We start from the raw sequence: 13,425 nt of genomic DNA, 5'->3' as shown, positions 1-13,425 counted from the left end.
GCCGCGGACCACCATAACTTCTAGAGTGTAGAAAACTTGCACGTCTCAAACTATCAATAATTTAGCTGGGGACCCCATGGAACCTCTCCAACCTCCCCAAGGTTCCCACTTTGAGAACCAATGGTTACAAAATGTGTGAAAGTAAAGAGAGGAGGGATATACTGTATAAACAGTAGCATGGCCAGTAGACACGGTTCTATGCATCCCACTGGTTGAACCACAAGTGGGCCTCCTACTGTACTGGAATTAACCATGATAATCCTATCCTCCCTAATAACTCAGTCGGTAGAGCTCTCGCCTTTGGACCACACGGTCATGGGTTCGATCCCGGGCACCGCCATCTCAGCATATGAGTACCACGCCGCGGCTTGGGTGTAGCAAGCCGCGAGGTAGTAGAGTGTAGGGGGGGGAAAGTAGCAGACCAAGTATAGGCCCCTGGGGGACACCGGTTAACTAAGTACAGTATATAGGGTCAAGTGGTTAAGATTCGGGTAAGTGGACTTTTCTAATCTCCCCGCCATTCAAAGCACGTAATCCATTAAGACCTGAAGTCGATTCTACAAATGTCTCCTAAATCCCAACAGTTTTCTGAAAAACGTATGTTTCTATATCAGTGGTGCTCAAACCTTTTCATGTCAAGGACCCCCAAAATTATACGTATTTGGCCGTGGACCCCCATCTGAAAATATTTTGTTCCAGGGACCCCTCAGAAGCAAAGATTTGAGTTAAAAATGTTCGCTTTAAAAATATATATATTCAAAGATTTGCACACATTTTCACGACTTTTCCAAAAAATAGCAGATCTACAAGCTCATAGCGCGGCACTCGGTGCCGCGCTATGAGCTTGTATATTTGCTATTTTTTAATAGCCAATGTGTAAAATAATGCTTTTTAGCTCAAATCAAAAAATGCGGTTAAAGGCGCATGAAGCCCTAGGCCTATTTTGTAGTTTGTTTTTCTGTCCAGGTTATAAACTACAAAAGGATTAAAAACATGGCAGGTTCACCTTATAGTACACGGTCCATGTTTATAGTTATATAACCCACGTCATATGACATGGAATGCATTTACAGAGCGGCGCTATGCTTTCTGTTTTTTTAATCCCACGATTTTGTAACCCTTTTTCACCCGGTGCCGATTATCTAAGTGATCCTGGGCGCTACACTCCCCCCCACAGCCTAGGGAGCCCAGGGCCCGAGCTCATGCCTCCTTCAATGCATGAGAGCCAACTGACCTTCTTGTCACCTGACAGGGGGGGGAGTTTCCCCGGTAGGACTGTAGCGCGTGGAAGGAACACGTTATTCCAACCAGTTCCCTTCCCCTCCATCAGGTGCCCCGGCTGTCATGGGGGAGGCGGTATAGCAACCAGGATTACTATATGTTTTTGTGAGGGTATTAACTACCCTAAGAGGACACGGGGAGAACGTGCTGACTCCACACAGAGTAGGCCCTTTCGCCAAACCCCACCCAGGGTATGGGCGATGCTTTCTGTAGTATGTGGGATGCCTAGTGTGCGCATGTGTGTTTAGACTTCAAAGCATGAAAACGGGGAAAACAAAGCCTAGCCACTAATTCATTACGTACCGTACAGAGCATTTGGCTTTACAGCCCCCAAAACAACCCGACGTCAGCATCATTTCCGATGTTTTGTTCAAATGACTTCCTGTTTACCACCGCAGGTGGGCCTGCAGGTACAGTAGGCTCACCAGATGCTGCATATCCACCTGGAAATCTGCTGTGTTTTGTTTACAAACCTATGAGGTCAGCCAGCCATGTTTTGACCATTTTATGCAGTTTTTAACCCGTACAGCAGTGGTTCTCAAATGTTTTAATTTCAAGGAACCCCATAACTCAACAAGAGACTCACAGAGTTACAGACCTGTGTGAGGGTCCATTGAGAACCCCTCAAGGAACCCTGAGGGACCCCACTTTGAGAACCACTGGTTCTCAAAGTTTCATGCCCTTTTAACCCATTAAGAAGCATCAACTGACGGTGAGAAAACGATAATGTTACTTCCACCGAATTAGTAAAATTTTCGCCAGAAACAGGCTGTATCAAATATGAGTGACTGACTATCATAAACGATACAGAACCTCCTCCCTGACAATATCGCCGAGACAGTTTGTTTATTTTTGGACCACAATTCTTATATGAGACGATTCTAAGATGACCCAATGTTATTCTCCATAGAGAAATTACTTTACGAACCAGTGGATGAACGAGTGACGTCAGGACTTCTGTACTCTATACGAACAGTATTCTAAAAAACGTACGTTGCTATATCAGTGGTTCTCAAACTTTTTCATAATTGTCAAGGCCCCCCAAAATGATATGTATTTGGTCGTGGACCCCCCATCTCAAAATATTTTGTTCCAGGGACCCCCCAGAAGCAAAGATTTGAGTTAAAAATGTTCGCTTTAAAAGAATATATTCACAGTTTTGCACACATTTTAAAATGTTGTTTTTAAATTGCAGATATACAAGCTATTGTACAGTATATATGCTATTTTTGAATTTTGAATAGCAAAAAATTACACTGATGTGTTTTTAATGGGTTGACACGTGTACGCCTCACATTCACCCATTCACACACCGAGGGCGGAGGCAGCCACGCAGGGTACCAGCCACGCAGGGTACCAGTCACGCGGGGTACCAGTCACGCGGGGTACCAGTCACGCGGGGTACCAGTCACGCAGGGTACCAGCCACGCAGGGTACCAGTCACGCGGGGTACCAGTCACGCGGGGTACCAGTCACGCGGGGTACCAGTCACGCGGGGTACCAGTCACGCGGGGTACCAGTCACGCGGGGTACCAGTCACGCGGGGTACCAGTCACGCGGGGTACCAGCCCCAGTGTTGCCAGATTCTGTGAGAGAAACAAGCAACCAGGTCTAGGAAAACCAGCCCAAAAGAAGCGACTATGGGCCACATGAGCACTGTAACATATACATCAGCTATTTGAAAATAGCAGATCTACAAGCTTGCATCGCGACGCGTTGTGAGCTTGTAGATCGGCTATTTTCAAATAAAATCTTGCGGGGAAATTATAATAAGCAGATCTGGCAACCCTGACCAGCCCGCTCATCGGGAGCAGGTTCAGTCCGTTTGCTCGAGGACGGCATCGAACTAGTGAACCTGCTGATTCCCAGAAGGCCGCTCTGCCTCCTGCAGCCTCTATAGCCTTACATTCCTCCTTCATTTGAAACAAACTCTGGGTTATACCGTTGCGTTATGCGTTGTCTTCTTTTAGTGCATACATGGGCAACTGGCGGCTCGGGTGCCACATGCGGCCCCCACCTTCACTTAATGCGGCCCGCAGGTTAATATCGGAATACTGATATAATATTGATTTCAGCTGTTACAATTGCAAACATGGCCCGCTTTAATTACTTCAGTCTATATTAGTGATGACTAGTATTAAAATTCTATTGTCTTTTTTATGTCCAATGTATTTGTATTTAAGTTCATAAATTTAACATAAGTATAACTAAATGCATTTGAAATTAAATAAAAAATGTTACTTTTCACGATTCCAATTAATTCAAATCAGGATTCCAATAAAAAAATAGCAAAAATAGCACTGCGACACGTTTTGAGCTTGTAGATTGGCTATTTTTGCTACTTTTGTGTGTGACATAGAATGGCCCGACAGTATATGCGATGTACTGGAGTGAGTGTGGAAATAGTAGTGGCCCTCTCCATCATGAAAGTTGCCCACCCCCGTTTTAGTGAGATAATATTTGAACCCGTTCCAGAGTCAATTCTCTGCCTTTGGTCCCTGATAATCTCGGTCGGTGTTTCCAAATCCAGTGAAAACAAAGCTTTTTTCTTAACGCGCTCGGGAGGGCCCTCAGACGTGTAATATCCTGTGGATCAGCGTCAGGGGGTTATCGAAGACTCCCCTCTCCCCATTAGTTAGAGTCGGTTTAAGTGTGTTTGTGTGCACTGCACATTACGGAGGATATAAAACCGACTGATCCCCAACACCCACGTGGTATTTGTACAGCCCGAGGCGGTTCGTCGTCGCGTTGTGTAATGTTGCCCACCGCCTGCCTCCGCCTGGCCTCAATTAAGGCTCCGCTAACAGTAGCCTGTTTTTCTTGGCACCGTCACCTGACATCAAGAACTTGATATGGAGACCCTGGCTTTAGCTGCATTACATAACCAGAGCTGCTCTCCTCTACGGCTTCTATACGTAAACGCTATGTACAGTATGTTATGTGTTGTTGTTCTGTGGGTACTCTTAAGAATTAAAATCACCCTGCAGCTGGCTTTTGCTTCTCTCTCTCTCTCTCTCTGTCTCTCTTTCTAGCTCTCTCTATCTCTCTCACTTTCTCCCTTGCTTTCTTTCCAACCTCAAAAACCCTAACGGGTAAAAAAGGGAACTGAAACAGGCCCGACCGCAAGAGTAGTCAGTCAGCATACCAGCAGGATGAGATGAGACCGGCTCGGGACGCTAAGGCCACCCAATCAAAGCCATCTTTTGTTCCCGAGGGGACAACAAACATATAGCTCATCTGGCCCTCGGAGGCGATGGGAAGTGACCGTTGACATTTAGAAACAATCGGGCTGCGGCGATGTGAGTTGGCGGTTGTCATGCTTCCCTGCGAGGCTATACAGTGGGTTCCCTTTAATTTTCTCAAACTGCGTGGATTAAGTGGCCATCTTGTGGACTTCCAGACTCATCAGTCACATGAAAGGGCAGATCTGGTGAGGGAGGAACGGTCCTGTTGGGTTGGTTTAGCCGTCAGGTCGGGCCCACATTGCATTTGACATACGGTACCCATAGCACGGAGCATTGTAACACCGGCGTTCAGCGGTAGAACAAGTACTCCGATTTCTTACTTTAAAACGTCTAAGTAGCAATACCACAGTGTAGAAATACTCAGTTACGGTAGTCTACTACATGTAAAATTTTACTTAGAGTGAAATTACAAAAGTATTGGCCTCAAAATTATACTTAAAGCACCAAAAGTTAAAAGGACTCATTATGCAGAATATCCCATTTCAGAAGTTTTTTCCAAAATTTAAAGAATTTGACAAAATCTTTTGAAAATAGCCAATCTACAACCTCACAATCGGAACTGTTTAAGTACACAATATGGCTTAATTGGTTAATGTATGTTTTGTAATAATAATAATCAGAATCTACAAAGTAATTTGTAACTAACATAAAATAATTATACCAATTGATAATATAATTATAGTGGAGTAAAACGTATAAAGTAAAGTATTGAAAATTTGAAATATTCAAGTACAGTAAAAGTACCTCAAAACTGCACTCAAGTACAGCACTTGAGTAAATATGCTTAGTTACACCACTGCCAGCGTTGTAATGTAAGGTCATTTTCACAGAAAGGCCAATATGCCAGGAAACAAGCATGTTTGGGGTTACAGAGACTGACTCAAATCATGATGATATGCTTCCATAATGCAGATTATTGAAACAGATAAAAAAAAAAAACGTAACATATTTGCAGCTAATCAGATTTTCCACCGCTGAGCGAAGAAAAGAAAAAAAGTGTTTATAGACGGCTGGTGATTTCTTCCCCCCCAACACTTTAATGATCGTGCCAAGGGCCTGCCTGATTATATCACAGTGTTTCAATACCTAGAAAGCCTGCGTATTATTGTACCAAATCAAAACATAAACGTCTATTTCTCCTACTCAGGGGCTTATAAATGGATATTGCATGTGAGTGATATGTGTGCCTGTCTAGCTAATCGAGCCCTATTTAATACTTTGCCTGTTTCGAAAATAGCCGATCTACAAGCTCTCAACGTGTCGTGCCGTGCGTATGTTGGGAGCTTGCAGAAAAGCTGTTTTCAAAAACATTTTTGATTACACTGTTACGCCAGGGTGAGAGTTGAGATTTTAGCCATATTTTATACTTTGGCTATTCAAAAATAGCAGATATACAAACTCATCGTGCTGCGCTATGAGCTTGTAGATCTGCAATTTTGTTTTTAATCGTGAAAATGTTTGCAAATATTTGAATATATGAAAAAAATTCAAGCGAAGATTTTAACTCAAATCTTTGCTTCTGGGGGTCCCTGGAACAAAATAGTTTGAGATGGGGGTCCGCGGCCAAATAAATATAATTTTGGGGGTCCTTGACATGAAAAAGTTTGAGAACCACTATTATTATAGCAACATAAGTTTAAAAAAAAAAACTGTTAGGATTTAGAAGACATTTGTAGAATGGTCCTCTCTGGTCTTAATGGGTTGATGTGGCCAGTGACAGGAGTCTCTTGGGTCTCATGCAGGTGTTGCCAGATCTGCTTATTACAATTTCCCCGCAAGATTGTATTTGAATATAGCCGATCTACAAGCTCACAACGCGTCGCATCGCGACTTGTGGATCTGCTATTTTCAAATAGCTGATGTATATGTTAAAGTGCTCATGTGGCCCATAGTAGTCGCTTCTTTTGGGCTGGTTTTCCTAGACCTGGTTGCTTGTTTCTCTCACAGAATCTGGCAACACTGGTCTCATGTCTAACCACAAGGTGGGGGTGTGGACCCAGGAACACGTTACAGTCGTTCCTGGGCTCAGTGACTCTGCGGTTGACGTCTGAGAGGAACCTAGCTTGTTTCCATTCTGGACATCACACAAAGGCAGATTTTTGTATTATATTTTTTTTTGTGGTATATTACCAATGATTGCACTCCCAAGTGATGCATTTTTGTGAATCACTAAATAATGAGAAAACCACAACAAGAGACCCATATGTGCATGCTAGGAAATGTGTCTGTGATTATTTATCCTGTTGAGAACTGCCATGTTTTTGAAGTCGAAAGTAAGTTAGAACAGTGGTTCTCAAACTTTTTCATGTCAAGGAACCCCAAATTGACACTTATTAGCCTGCGGACCCCCATTTGAAAAGATATTCCAGGGACCCCCCCCATAAGATAATATTTTTTTACGGCTCTAGCAGTGATTCTCAATCATTTTAATTTCAAGGACCCCCAGTTTGACATGCATTAGGCTACGGACCCCCATTTAATGGCATTTCTATCTCTGGGACCCCAATTTATATTGTAAAATCAATGTTAATTTAACTCTGAGAGTGTACAAATGGAACCAAATGGACCCGTTAGGGTCCATTTGGTTCCATTTGTACACTCTCTGAGTTACAGACCCATAAGGGTCAATTTGGTTCCTAACTATCTATCATTTAGCTGGGGACCCCCTGGAACTCCCTCAAGGACCCCTGGGGGTCCCCGGACCCCACTTTGAGAACCAATGAGTTAGAAGAAGAGCCGCCAATATTGACAGATAGAAAACACGCCTACATTGCATAGTAAAGATATCAGAGGTTATAATAAAAGATGCTGAGCTCAACGCCGTTCCCTTTAACTTTGCATGAGGTCAGCTCAAGTCTCTGCTGAGGTAATTAACACTGTGGTCTTCTTGGCCGTTTATGACTGACCTCGCGCTGCACAGAGATCAGCACTCTCATTAGCGCTACACTTATTCAGCATTACCAAAAGGTCTCTCTATATGATCCTTTCACCTCTGACCCCTTGGTTCTCGGGTTACCCCTAATACTACATTAACCCTGACCTTTAGAGCCTGTACCCCCCCCCCCTCCTCCCCCCCTCAAGGGGGTGGAAAAGGTACTCCAATGTTTTACTTAAGTAAAAGTATCGATACTTCAATGTAGAAGTAAGTACAAGGCTTGTGTTCAAAATGTTACTTGAGTAAAAAGTACAAAAGTATTGGCATCAAAATATACTTAAAGTATACTTAAAAATGGGAAATACTCCAGTAAAGTAAAAAAAAAACTCAAAAGTGTACTTAAGTGCAGTACTTGAGTAAATGTACTTAGTTACTATACACCACCCTCTACGCCCCCCCCCCCCCCCCTCCCACTACCACTACCGGTGCGGGGGCCTAGTGATAACCCTGTCTCTGATAGGCCTGTCACAGTTATTAATATAACATGGTTAAAATGGAGTTTGACGCTTTCACAGTACAATGGGTTTGTATAGGAAGGGGGCGTGTCTATTAACCCATTAAGACCTGAAGCCGATTCTACAAAATGTCTTCTAAATCCCAACAGTATTCTGAAAAAAAAAACTTATGTTTCTGTATCAGTGGTTCTCAAACTTTTTCATGTTCAAGGACCCCCAAAATTATATGTATTTGGCCGCGGACCCCCATCTCAAAATATGTTGTTCCAGGGACCCCCCAGAAGCAAAGATTTGAGTTAAAAATGTTCGCTTTAAAACAATATATATTCAAAGATTTGCACACATTTTCACGATTTTTCAAAAATAGCAGATCTGCAAGCTCGTAGCGCGGCACTCCGTGCCGCGCTACGAGCTTGTAGATCTGCTATTTTTGAATAGCCAAAGTGTAAAATAATGTTTTTTTTTAGCTCAAATCAAAAAGTGACACAGATGCGTTCCAGGTCTTAATGGGTGAAAATCAATATCAAATATCTAAATACTGAATCAAGCAACTTAAAAACTGTCTGGGGGGGTGTTCACAAAAGCCTGAGTAGACGTTAGAATGACCCCAAACGTGTTTGAAAGTGAAATATCACTTTAATGGGCCAGACAGAAAGCTGGCTCCTACTTTAATGGGAACATTAAACACAATAAATAACTAAGTATAGACGGGCACCGTGGGGAGAGCTTTCCTAGAAAGACTTCCCTTTTTTGAGCTGGATGTCAACGAGTTTGGCCAATTGCAATATTTGGATATCGGCGCATGGTTGGGGGGCAGTGGTGGAAAAATGACTCAAATGTTTTACTTTAAGTAAAAGTACCAATACTGCAAAATAGAAATACTCTGTTACAAGTCCAGAATAAAAAAATTACTTGAGTAAAAGTACAAAAGTATTGGCATCAAAATATACTTAAAGTACCAAAAGTAAAAGTCCTAAAATATTTGAAAATAGCAGATCTACAAGCTCACAACGCGTCGCATCGCGACGCGAGCTTGTAGATCGGCCTAGGTATAAAATAGGTATAAAATAGGGCTAAAGTGGTTAATGTATGTTTCATGATATGATAATTTATATCTGGAAAGTAACTAGTAACTAACATTTTCAAATAATTGTAGTGGAGTAAAAGTACAATCTTTCCCTCTGAGATGTAGTGGAGTAGAAGTAAAAGTATTGGAAATTGGAAATACTCAAGTAAAGTACAAATACCAAAAAATTGTACTTAAGTAAATGTACTTAGTTACTTTCCACCACTGGTTGGGGGTGGATGGGGATAGTCATGCCCTTTACTTTTAGCTGCAGCTATAGCCTGGGGGGTATTTGTGTTAGGAATTATCTCCTTGACTTGTTTGTTGATTGTTTTTCGGGGTATTTGTTCCTGTACATTTGCACATGCGTGATATTTGTCGTCTGCATTTAGCAGTGGTGGAAAAAGTACTCAAATGTTTTACTTAAGTAAAAGTATCAATTCTGCAATGTAGAGGTACTCTGTTAGAAGTAAAAGTCCGGAATTAAAAATGTACTTGAGTAAAAGTACAAAAGTATTGGTGTCAAAATGTACTTAAAGTACCAAAGTACCAAAAGTAAAAGTACTAAAATAGTCCGGGTATAAAATAGGGCTAAAGTGGTAAATGTATGTTTTATAATGTAATAATTTGTTCCCGCAAAGTAACTAGTAACTAAAGTTTTCAAATAATTGTAGTGGAGTAAAAGTACAACATTTGCCTCATTTGAAAAAAATATTGGATTGGAAATACTCCGGTAAAGTAAAAGTACCTAAAAAATGTTACTTAAGTACAGTACTTGAGTAAATGTACTTAGTCACTTTACACCACTGCTAACTATTAGGAGCAGTGGGTGAAGTGCCACTAGTACGGCGCGCCCAGGGATTAACCATTTAAATACCAGCACCCAGTAGTGTGGGGAAAGCTTTTGGCAGAACATAGCAGATCGACAAGCTCACAACGCGCCCCACGCTGCGACAGAAAACAGAAAGGACTAGTATAGAGCCCTGAGAGACTCCTGTCAACCATATGGGGGTTTATAGTGCCTTGCTCAGGGGCAATTCTACACAGCAGCTATACGGCTCTGCCCCTACGACGGCCAGATAGAGCCTGTGTATCCCTGATGGTAAAATGGTAAATGGTGCTTTTATATAGCACTTTTATCCAAAGCGCTTTACATTGATTGTGCCATTCACCCATTCACACACACACATTCATACACCGATGGCGGAGGAAACCATGCAAGGCACCAACCTGCTCATCGGGAGCAATTAGGGGTTCAGTGTCTTGCTCAAGGACACTTCGACACTAACTCTGGGGGAGCGCCTGCAGCCCGGGATCGAACTGGGAACCTTGCGGCCACTCTCTACCCCTGAGCCACTGCCGCCCTGATCTGATGAGCTTGGTACAATGTGTTTGGTTTGACTCATTAGGAAGTGATGGTGGGGGCAGTGCTAGATTGTAAGGTTGCAACTATGGATCATTTTCTTTTTCCGATTAATAGAATAGTTGAGAAGCGTGTTTTCTTTGATAATTAGTCTTTTTTAAATATGTATATATATCAACAAATCAACGTGAAAATGTCAAGAATATTTTAATATAGAAGTGTTAAATCGATTATTGCTAATTCTTTATAATCAATTAAATTTATTATCTCTTGCACCCCTAGTAGATTGGAATGATCACCACAATCTTCCTGTTCTACCTGGGGACAGCAACCGCATAATATAGCCTGCCAAATTGCATGGCACCAGTGTATGGCTTCTCTACAGGTCTAATCCCACCTGTATCTAATGCCGTTTTGAAGCAGATGCCACCATAGCCTTCACTATCCAGTGATGTATTTAACACCAGAGCAGGGGACTCACTCCACAGCAGCTTGAACGTAAACCCAAGAGGGATAGCTTTACCAAAAGAATGGCACCCAAATTAGACAGCAATTTTAAGAATAGCCGGTTTGTTGAAGGACTGTCGACTGTATTTTTGAATAGTGTGAACAGTCTGCCTTGTTTATGAACTCTGGCGTAGGCACCACAAAATGATAGTGAGAGCCGAGGTTTGTGGCGCTAATTGGTGTTGTTTCGATATCCAAAGGCACGCAGATTGTATGGCCACTGCATCTAATTAGCTCTCTCTCTCTCTCTGTCTCTCGCTTATCTTGTTTGCCCCACAGCAACTTCTCCAACTACAGAAGCCGGTTCAGCATGCCAGGCCAGACTGAGAGCCTATGGTACAGGTAGGTGGTACAAGTGGTGTAAAGTAACTAAGTACATTTACTCAAGTACTGTACTTTAAGTACAATTTTGAGGTATTTTCCAATTTTCACTACTTTTACTTCTACTCCACTACGTCTCAGGCAAAATCTCAGGCAAATATTTTACTCCACTACAATTACTTAAAAACTTTAGTGTAGTTTTAATATTTAATATTACAAAACATACATTAACCATTTCGACCATTTGAAAATAGCCGATCTACACAATGCGTGTATATCGGCTCACAATGCGTTGCGTTGCGACGCATTGTGAGCTTGTAGATCTGCTATTTTCAGATTTTAGTACTTTTACTTTTGGTACTTTGATTATATTTTGATACCAATACTTTTGTACTTTTACTCAAGTACATTTTGAATTCCGGACCTGTACTTGTAACCAGAGTAGTTCTACAATGCAGTATTGATACTTTTACTTAAGTAAAACATTTGAGTACTTTTTCCACCACTGCAGGTAGGAAAGGAGAGAAAAACACTACTCCTCTCCAAGGATAATGATATTTGAGCTGATATCAGGTGGTTATTGGAAGAATACCCTGCATCAAAAGTAGAGCCAATGAACCAAAGCCGATGTGTACCGATGTTGTAACCATTTTAAACCTGCCATCCTTTTTTTTAGGCCAGGGCAAGTTATTATAGGGGAAAATATTCAAAAAGTTTCAAAAATAGCAGATCTACGCTTGCCACCCATTGTGAACTTGTAGATTGGCTATTTTTGAATGCTAGAGGTTCGGGCCACGTGACATGAGTGTGACGGCGTGGCCGGCCGGCCGGCCCTCCCTTAAGCCAATTTTAATATAAGGTTTCTATTTTTGAAAAACTTTAATCAAATCTTAGTTTTTCAAATTGATTGGTTTCGCATTTTTGGACAAAATATGGGTCAAAACATCGGTATAGTCTGTGGTCTTCTAGGACTCTCCAAAATCGGGACCTGGGATCTGGCATCGGTCACTGTGTGAGCTTCAAACCGAGCTACTGTAGGTAAAAGCTCGGTTATTTCACCCATCCGCACACCCCCCCCTCTTCAGTATCATGTGAAAGTTTACCATACCTCCCACTGCATTTAAGTAGCAATTAACCCATTCAAACCAGGAACGCATCTTGTGTAACCACTTTATCCATATTTTATACTTTGGCTATTAAAAATAGCAGATCTACAAGCTCATAGCGCGGCACCGAGTGACTCGCTCTGAGCTTGTAGATCTGCTATTTAAAAAATTTTGGGCAAATCTTTGAATATATATATTTTTTCAAGCGAACATCTTTAACTCAAATCTTTGCTTCTGGGGGGTCCCTGAAACACAATATTTTCAGATGGGGTCCGCGGCCAAATACATATCATTTTGGGGGTCCTTGACATGAAAAAAGGTTTTAAAACAGTTCGGATTTAGAAGACATTTGTCGAATCCCCCAGAAGTAAAGATTTGAGTTATAAATGTTCGCTTTAAAAAATACATTATATTCAAAGATTTGCACAAATGTTCACGATTTTTGAAAAAATGCAGATCTACAAGCTCATAGCGCGGCACTCGGTGCCGCGCTATGAGCTTGTAGATCTGCTATTTTGACACAGACACGTTCCCGGTCTTAATGGGTTATTGAACTGGAAGAAAGAGGCTGCCCAGGAGAACTGGCAGCAAGGAATAAGTGTAGCCCCCCCCCCCCCTCTCCATTAGTCCCTCTATCTCAGGGATGCAGACGGTGTACAAAGGAGCTATACATCCAACCAGGTTGACTCATAGCTTCACTACAGGCCTCCCGTTCTCTCTCAGGGAGTAAGATAATATCATGGTTAGACCACAGGCCAGCTGCCCACTCTTCAATCCACGGGCCCAGTCCCAGACAGGCCTGTTGTTGGCTGAGGGCCTCCTCTCCTCTCCTCTCCTCTCCTCTCCTCTCCTCTCCTCTCCTCTCCTCTCCTCTCCCATGCAGTGGTGTAAAGTGACTAAGCACATTTACTCAAGTACTGTACTTAAGATGATTTTGAGGTACTTTTACTTTACTGGAGTATTTCCAATTGTCTATACTTTAATTTTTTACTCCACTACATCTCAGAGACAAATATTGTACTTTTACTCCACTGCAATTATTTGAAAACTTTAGTTACTAGTTACTTTGCAGGTATACATTATTAAATTACAAAACATACACTAACCACTTTAGCCCTATTTTATACCTAGGCTATAGATCTGCCA

The 13,425-nt window shown here is 42.0% G+C and overlaps 1 protein-coding gene across 1 annotated transcript in view; it reads left to right on the top strand.

The window, feature by feature from the left end:
- The window catches only part of acp7 (acid phosphatase 7, tartrate resistant (putative)), a 39,314-nt gene that overhangs the window by 10,643 nt on the left and 15,246 nt on the right, over nucleotides 1-13,425 (top strand). Inside the window, exon 7 of the mRNA XM_080413980.1 lies at nucleotides 11,132-11,194. Within this exon, the coding sequence (XP_080270106.1) occupies nucleotides 11,132-11,194 (63 nt within the window). The remainder of the gene's footprint in view (nucleotides 1-11,131; nucleotides 11,195-13,425) is intronic.

Source organism: Gymnoscopelus braueri (assembly GCF_963280865.1).
Source record: "Gymnoscopelus braueri genome assembly, chromosome: 19".
In the NCBI taxonomy this organism is placed as follows: domain Eukaryota; kingdom Metazoa; phylum Chordata; class Actinopteri; order Myctophiformes; family Myctophidae; genus Gymnoscopelus; species Gymnoscopelus braueri.
The sequence above is the reverse complement of the archived record's forward strand: the minus strand, read 5'-3'. Positions and strand labels throughout refer to the sequence as shown.